The 8,003-nt window shown below is 65.6% G+C and overlaps 1 protein-coding gene across 5 annotated transcripts in view; it reads left to right on the forward strand.

Annotated features, from left to right (window-relative positions):
- The window catches only part of TSPAN4 (tetraspanin 4), a 23,673-nt gene that overhangs the window by 6,729 nt on the left and 8,941 nt on the right, over nucleotides 1-8,003 (forward strand). For 4 of the 5 annotated variants that reach the window (XR_003900390.1, XM_029915437.1, XM_029915438.1 and 1 more), the window contains one exon: nucleotides 234-313. Coding sequence is in view for 4 of the 5 variants with exons in the window: in XM_029915437.1 (XP_029771297.1) it covers nucleotides 251-313 (63 nt within the window). In the remaining variant the exon portion in view is untranslated. Of the gene's footprint in view, nucleotides 1-60; nucleotides 314-8,003 lie in introns of those variants that run through there. The other variant, XM_029915439.1, reaches the window with a different exon arrangement.

Genomic DNA, 8,003 nt, shown 5'->3' on the forward strand with positions numbered 1-8,003 from the left:
GGAGGGCAAGGAGCCGGGCTTCGCGCGCCGCGGCCCCTTCCGGCGCTACAGCAGCCTGTACGGGCGCCCGGGCGCCGGGGACGGCGGGGACGGCGGGGACGGCGGGGACGGCGGCTCCTTCTTCGGCCTGCACGCCGACCCCGGCCCCAAGGCGGCCCAGACGCGCTACACGTCGCCCAAGGGCAACAAGTACGTGGTCTTCTACCTGGACCTCTCCTTCATCTTCCTCCTAGAACTGAAGCGCTGCAGCATGGCGCGCGGCTGCCTCCAGGGCGTCAAGTTCCTCATGTTCGCCTTCAACCTGCTCTTCTGGGTGAGTGGCGGCGCGGCCGGGGCACCCGGGGCCGCGGCTCCGGCCCGGCGTTGGCAGGAGGAACGAGGGAGAATCCGGAGTCGCGTCTCCGGCGGGGGTGGGGGGCGAGGCGCCAGGACGTAGACGGGCGGGGGTGTGTGTGTACCAGGGGTACCCTTGGGGCGGGTTTCCGGCACCGCGGGGCCGGCCCGCAACCTCTCCCCGCTCTTCCCGAGACCGGACGTGTCCCGCACTCGCGCGCCCGACGCTGCTCCCGCCTGTGCCGGGGTTCGAACGCTGGCGGTGGCCGGCAGCGCGCTGGAACTCTGGCGCTTCCCCTCCCTCCGCGCAGCCAGCGGGCGTCCTTTCTTCGACCCCTTCTCCCTCCCAGTGGAGTGACCCACCAGGCCTAAGGACCGTGGTTCCCGAGGGGCTGTTGGGGGCCAGGTGGTCCCCCCAAGTCTCTGCAGGCGCTGAGGGAAGAGAGAGGGTGTGTGTGCGCACCGGTGAGTTCCCTGGCTGGGGGCTGGCGCCGAGCAGGATGTCGGGCCACCCACTCTGAGTGCTGGAGAGGTGTCTGGCCTCCCCGCTGGCTCTTGCTTCCACACGGTGGGCCTGTGTGTGGGCTGGTGCCTATAACTTCTGCTGAATGGGTTGTTGGCTCAGACGGGATGTGTGGGTCCAGGGTCAGAGGTGTTGGTGCTGCAGGGTGGTCCCTTCCACCTCCAGACGAGGTAGGGGCGGGATGGTGGTGGTGATGACAAAATTACCACCCCGCCACGTAACTGCTGGGAGCATGGTTGGCTCTGGCTGTGACCGGTGTCCCACCCGGCCAGGCTGGGGTTCTGCAGGCTGGGCTACGGGAGGCTTGGTGGAGAACGGATGCCGAGGTCACTCTGCTCCATCGTGAATTCTTGAGCCAACCCGCCTTCCCACAGTTTGGAGGAAGGGGGTGTGGTGGTAGCTGCAGCCTGGACCCCTAGAGGAGGCTGTCCTGCACACGCTCGCTTGCACGCAGCCCCACTGAGGCCAGATGCCCAGAATGCCAGCTTCGTCTTTCTGCACCTCCTTTCCGTCCTGGGCTGGAGTTTGCTCTTCCCTGTTGGTGGAGGGAGGCCGTCAGCCTGGGCTGCCTGGGCGGGCCCCAGGTGCCCGCTTCCGGAGCTGACCGCCCCAAGGGTTTGTTCTCGCTCTGCAAGGGGCTCCTGGGAGGGATGAGGTCCAGGTCCCCGGAGAAGAGCCCCAGAGGCCCGCAGCCAGGAAGGCGGGGCTAGCGGCTGAGCTGGGGCCCAGGACATCTCTGTGTGGGACAGTGACCAGCGGCAGTGGGCGCCCGTGTGGGGTGGCTGACGGGAGGGAGATACTGGCGGTGACCGGACCTGACCGTGGGGACAGCAGAGGTGGCGGATTGACTGCTTCGGGAGAGGGGGCAGAGGGCGTAGCGGGTAGTCCGGTCCCAGGAGGTGGGCAGGACTCGCTTTTGCCCTGGATCTCCATCCTGCTGGTCTGAGAGCGGCCCACCCTAACCGGTCTCCGGCAGAGCTGTGTCTGCCCCGTGAACCCTGAATGGGGGACCGTACTGGCTGCAGGACGGACACGCTCTGCCACTGCCTGCCGTGGATGACGTCCTCAGCGTGGAAAAGAGCAAATCGGAACCCCCTCTCCTGGGCTGGAAACTCCAATCCCTTTATTATACAGTTCAAGCTCCCAGCCAGGCGAGCTGGGCACCCTGCTGTTGGCGTGTGCTGTCCCCTGTCCCAGCAGGGTGGCCAGCCAGCTCCGAGACCAGTGGGGGGCAGCCCGGGCTGCCCACAGCGCACGGGAGGCACCCAAGGTGATGCGTGGGGAGAACGGTCAGGAGTCTGGGTCCCGCTGCAGGTGCCACGTGAGTGCAGGTGGCCCGAGGCTAGAGCACCCCTTCCCCGGGACCCCAGCTCCTTTGCCCCTGGGGGTGCTGTCTCCTCAGCCCATTTCCCACTGTCACTGGGAGACCAGGGGACGGACCACACCCTCACCCACAGGAGCTCACTGTAGGGTCAGGGCTCAGGTAGGGGGAGGGGCGTCCCGGGGTCAGGACCTCCCCTGTGCCAGTCCCGCCCCCACCCTGCAGAGCCCAGCTAGTGGCAGGCCATCGGCTTCAGCTGGGGTGGGATGTGGGCCTTGTGTCTGGTGGGGTGGCCATGGCTGCCCTGGCTGTGGCTCCCAGAGGGAGCGGGTGCCCGGGGCCCCAGGGAGGTGGGGCAGGAGTCCAGGGCTCAGGTGCAGATGGGGGGAGGGGAGCAGGGAGGTGAGGGGTCCCGAGGGTACTTAGGAGAGGTTGAGGGGAGGTGGGAATCAGGGCCCCCTCCCTCACAGCCGCTTAGAGGTCCAGCTCCCTCCCGCCCTCGTCTTGGCTCTCCTGTCCCCTCCTGTCTGGCACGCTTTTACTTCCGGATTCACCTCAAAGCCTCGAGTCTCCCAGAGGCGGACCCCCGCAAGACCTTCCCATTCGCACCCGGCTCCATTTGGCACCTGCACACCTGGCTTCCTGACGTCTCTGTTCCTGGGCTGAAGCTTGGGTGCTCCAGCCCTCCCCCACCCCCCGCCCCGGTCCCCAGCCCGCCGGCCCCTCGGCACCCCTGGCTGAGAGCGACCGGGGTTCCTGATTGGGCGTGGAGAGGCCTTGGGGGCCTACTTTGTGGGGGGGGAGGTGTTTTGAGGATGGGGAGAGGCCGGCTCAGGAGACACTTGACTTTCACCTGAGAATCTTGTTTTTGTGCCCGTTTGATGGGTTCTCCTTGGGGGCTCCTGTCTGGGTCCTCACCGGCAGGACTGAGGCCTTGGGTCCTCGTGGGGCAGGAGAGCCATCGCCTGTGTGTCCTGGTCCTGTGCGGCCTGGCTGGGTCATTGGCTTGTCTCAGGGAAAGAAACAGGCCAGCCTGTTGTCACCAGTGCCTGGAGCTGGGAAGGCACAGACGGCACTCAGGGGAGGAGAGGGGCGGAGGTGCTGGTGGTGAGGGCCCCTGTGCGGCCTCCCCGCCGCTGGGCACAGGGAGCTCCTCTGAGGCCTGCACGGAGCCCCTAACATGGCGCCTGGGGGCGTGTCCCGTGAGCCCTGTCCTTCAGTGCCTGGGAACAGGTTGGGGGGGGGGCGCTTGTGATGCCAGGCACAGGATGAGGGTTTGGGGGCTACACAGCCCCTGGGGAGCGTGTGTGTTCGGGCCTCCACCATGACAGAGGTAGAGGCGGGGGGCCCAGGGGCTGAGGGAGAGGAAAGAGGTTCCTGCCACTTGCCTGCCCTGGGTCAGAGCTCAGGGCTCCCCCCGGGTGCAGTCGCTGTGGGGATGGACCTGGGGGGAGGCAGGGCTGAGCTCAGCAAGGTAAGGGTGCTTCTGTGTCCCCCGCTGCCCCGGGCAGCGGCCTGGCTGCTCCCCAGTCCCCCCTACTTCTGAGCTGCTCCCTGCTCTGCCTCTCCTTGCACTTGTGCTCAGGGTCCCTCTGCATGGCTGGGGTCGGGGTCGGAGCCCAGGCCTCCTCAAGACTGTGGGTAGGACCTCATTTGTCCACCGGCACACTGGGCCGTGAGTTTTCCTCTTTGATGAGCTGCAGGTGACATCCATGTGGGTGGCCTGGTCTGTTGTCACTGGCCTTTGAGCAAGGCCCCTGAGACTGGCGGAGGAGGGGACCGTGGTGGGAGGCGCTCTGCGGAGCTGGTGGCCGAGATTCCCCCTCTGTCCTCCCTGCAGCTGGAGGAACAGACATGACGCAGGCACCTGCTTGAGGTCACAGTCCTCAGACCCTGTGCCCCCTTTGGCTCCGGGCTCCTGGCGATGCTGGGGGCATCCCCGTGTCCTGGCTCCTGTTTCTTTCTGGGACAGAACCAGGCAGCGGTGGGCTGCAAGTAGGGGCCGTGGGCAGCCTCGTGATGGGCCGAGGGAGGAGGGGCGGGCAGATCCTGGGACGGGGGACCGGCACTGGGGGAGGGGTGCTTGATGGCCCTGGTCAAGTCCAGGGTCAGGACACTCTTGTCCCTGCGGCAGCAGCTGGCTGGTGGGCAGAGGGGACCCTGGGGCCTGGGACGTGGGTCTGCTCGGGGTGGCAGTAGTCTGTTTCTGAACAGACGCCCTGATGCCGGCGGCCCCGTGTGTCTGTTGGGCTGGCAGCTCCCCTGAGAGGTTTGGGGCAGCAGCGGTCAGTTGGGGGGCCCCGCCGTGGGATCCAGCTCTATGCCGGGTGCCTGTTGGGCCTGTCCACCCAAGTGACCCAGACAGGCTCCCAGAGTGTCCCCAGAGTCCAGCCTGCTGGGAGGGCCAGGGGGAGGGGTCTGCCAGGCCTCGCTGGACACGACCTCTACATGAACGCGGAGGTGGAGTGGGCTCTTTCTGGGGCCCATTAGGGGCTAGAGCGGGTCTTGGAGGTCAGGGGGTCCAGGCAGCAGCCGGGGGCCATGTCCCTGCTGCACCCCGCCGTCCGCAGCCCTGGTCCTGTCTTTCTGCGTGCGGTGTGGCACCTTGTCCCCCGCCTCGCCCCTTCCCACTGCCCCAGGTAACTGGCAATGGCCTTTCCCTCCCCTCCCCCTCCCATAAGCAGTGCTGCTGTCATGGTTGGTTTTTTTCTTTTTTAAATTTAATTTTGTTAAGATATTTTTTAAAGTTTATTTTTGAGAGAGAAACAGAGACAGGGTGAGCAGAGGAGGGCAGAGAGAGAGGGAGCGAGAAAGAATCTCAAGCAGGCTCCGCTCCGTCAGCACAGAGCCTGATGTGGGGCCTGAACCCATGAAACCCTGAGGTCACGACCTGAGCCGACACCAAGGGACACTAACCGTCTGAGCCACCCAGGTGCCCCTACATTTCATCTTTAAGTAATCGCCACACCCCATGGGGCTCTTGAACTCACAGCCCCGAGGTCAAGAGCCACATGCTCCACCGACTGACCCCCTGGCTGCCCCTTTGAGGTCCAGTGAGCAACTCCGTCACCACGGAGGGTGGGCTAGGACCTCCCGAAGCCTCTGGCCATGGCCGTCTGCTCCCCGGCCCGCCCCCTCCTCCTGGGACCCTGGCTTCAGGGGCTCCCTGGGCGCTGGGGCTGCCTCCCTGACGGGCTGGGGGTGAGCGAGGGGGCTGCCCACGGCGCCCGGGGCTGGCTGCTGTTTAAGAAAATGAATTTCAGGCGATCGCATAGACTTTAAATGAGCGCCTGGTGAGTTTTCCCCCAGGTAGCGGTCTCCAGCCGAGGTAGGGAGTCGCCCGGTGTCCCTGGCTCCTGTCCCGGGCAGCTGCAGGCCTGGTTTCGGGCGCAGTGGACAAAGTCCGCCGTTGCCAAACTTCATGCCGACACGGTCCCCTCCCGGCTGCTCTTCAGCCGGCAGCAGTGAGACACTGGCCACGGCCTGTCCCTGCCCCAGGGCCCTGCCGGCCGCCGGGCGAGGGGCTTCCAGGCACGGGGTCGGCCCCTGTGGGCGCCCGGCCCTCCACTGCGTTCCGAGGACGTGGCCGGCTGTCCTGCCATCTGCTGGCCGGAGGGGCGGTGGCAGCGGGCCACCTGACACCTGTCCCTTCATGGGCCTGGAGCGGGTGGCAGCTCTGACCCTGTGGTCGCTGTACCCCCAGCCCTGGGCCAAACTGAATGCAGACGAGGGAAGGGACCGCAGGATGGCGGAGCCGGAGCCGCGCACTGGGCTGGGGCCGGTGACAGGGGAGGGCACGACGCGGGGCATGTGCTCGAGGTGCATGGGAGGGGCCGGGGAGGCTGTCGCGGGTCTGCCCCTGGGACCCGGCTGGGAGTCCGGCCAGTGCCCCGGGCGGGGTGGGGTGGGGTCCTGGCCTCCCGGGGGCCTCGGCCCACTTACCCCGTGCTCGACGCTCTGTGTCTGACGGGGTTTCTTCCTGCACTTGGAGTCTGTAATTTTCCTGCCAAGATGTTTTAAAAGCTGCATATGCAGAAACATTTTCAAAATTACAGATAATTTTATTAACCATGTGTGACCATTCTGTTACGTGTGCGTCTGAGTTTTTCGTGACTGGTCTGTGTGAACAGGGAGGGCCTTGGAGCTTATGGGGATGACAGATCACGCGATACAGTGATGGTGAGGGTGCCCGTGACCGTGAGATGTGTGACAGTGTGACCGTGTGATGCGTGACAGTGTGATGTGTGACACTGTGACCGTGAGATGTGTGACACAGTGATTCAGGTGAGGGTGCCTGTGTGTGACAATGACGGTGAAGGTGTCTGTGACAGCATGCTGTGTGACATGGTGACAGTGTCCGACTGTGTGTGACGGTGACAGGGCATCTGTGACAGTGTGTATCACTGTGATGTGACGGTGTGTGTGTGTGATGGTGACGGTGAGGGTGTCTGTGACAGTGACGTGTGTCACTGTGACGTGACAGCACACTGTGTGACACAGTGACGGTGTCTGTGTGATGGTGACAGTCTGTGACAGTGTGCCACTGTGCGGGTCTCTCCTTCCATTTGTTTTGTGGCCTTAATTAAGGAAATCTGTTGCCAGCAGGGCTGGGCGGGCTCCTCCACCCCACCCCACCCTGGGGTCCCCGGGGACCCAGCCTGCCCCTCCCGCAAGGCGCCGTCCTCGCCGTGCCTGTCACGTGTCCCCGCGGGCCAGGGCGCTCGGATGGGCTCATTCTCCTGCTGACGGGAGCGGCCGCCCGTGTCCTTGAAGGCCAACAGTCGGGGTTCTAAAGCACAGAACACAATTGTGTCCTCTGCCCAGGGACCTGCCACACGGGCCACCCACAGTTCTGGGGGCTCAGCTCAGGGATGTGACTCCCCCAAAGTGGGGGCTGCTTGGTTCAATAGGGGACAAGCGGGTGTGGGCCTGGAGATGGCAGTCATTGTGTCCCCCTCCAGGGGGAGGCGGCCTGCCCTCATGCCCTCCCTGACCCGGGTCTCTCCCCAGTCACCTTACTCCGTGGCCACAGCTTCAACCTCCCTCCGGGGCTTTGGGGATCCCAGAGGCCAGGGGGACACTGTGGGGACAAGGTGTTGGCTGTCCCAATAGGCATGGTGGGGGGCGGGGGCTCGGCTCCAGAAAGCTCCTCAGCTGCATTTCTCATCTGCCCGTGGGGTGGGCCAGGGCCTGTCCAGCCTCTTCTGTGCCCCTTGATGCTGAGTGGTGCCTGCCACAAGGTGGGCACGCGGTGCCCAGAGGCGCTGGGTGTCCCTTCTGTGGCCTCACCCGAGGCCAGCACCATGGCTGGGGCCTGCCTGCAGCCCACGCGGAAGTCATGCCCGTGCCGCAGGTGTGGGCGCACATGGGTCCCCATAAAGCCAGCAGACCCTGTCCTGCTCCGGAGCTGCACCCTCCCCCCACCAGGCAGCTGGCTCCTCACATGGGGCACACACCCAGGCTCAGGGGAGCCCCTCCTCCAGGCGGGTCCCCCAGCTTCCCTCCCACTTCTGAGCCTTGTCTGGGCAGCCTCCCCTGGCTGCCTGGCCCCCGGCACCTGGTCATGGCCCTGCGGTGGCCTCACAGGCGCACATCCTGGCCACAGGCAGAGGTCACTGCCCATGGTGGGCCCTCTGGGAACCTCCAGGGCCATGTCACTCCTGCACCAGGGTCCCCCACCCCCTCCCTGCACCTTGCCCGAGCTGCAGACCCCCACCGTAGTCTGGGAGGGGCTCCAACAAGCAGGATGACCCCAGACCAGAAGCAGGAGCCTCAGCTTCCTGGACCCTGTCCTGAGCCAGCAGCATCCAGCAGAGGTGTCGTTTA

Source organism: Suricata suricatta, chromosome 11, assembly GCF_006229205.1.
Source record: "Suricata suricatta isolate VVHF042 chromosome 11, meerkat_22Aug2017_6uvM2_HiC, whole genome shotgun sequence".
In the NCBI taxonomy this organism is placed as follows: domain Eukaryota; kingdom Metazoa; phylum Chordata; class Mammalia; order Carnivora; family Herpestidae; genus Suricata; species Suricata suricatta.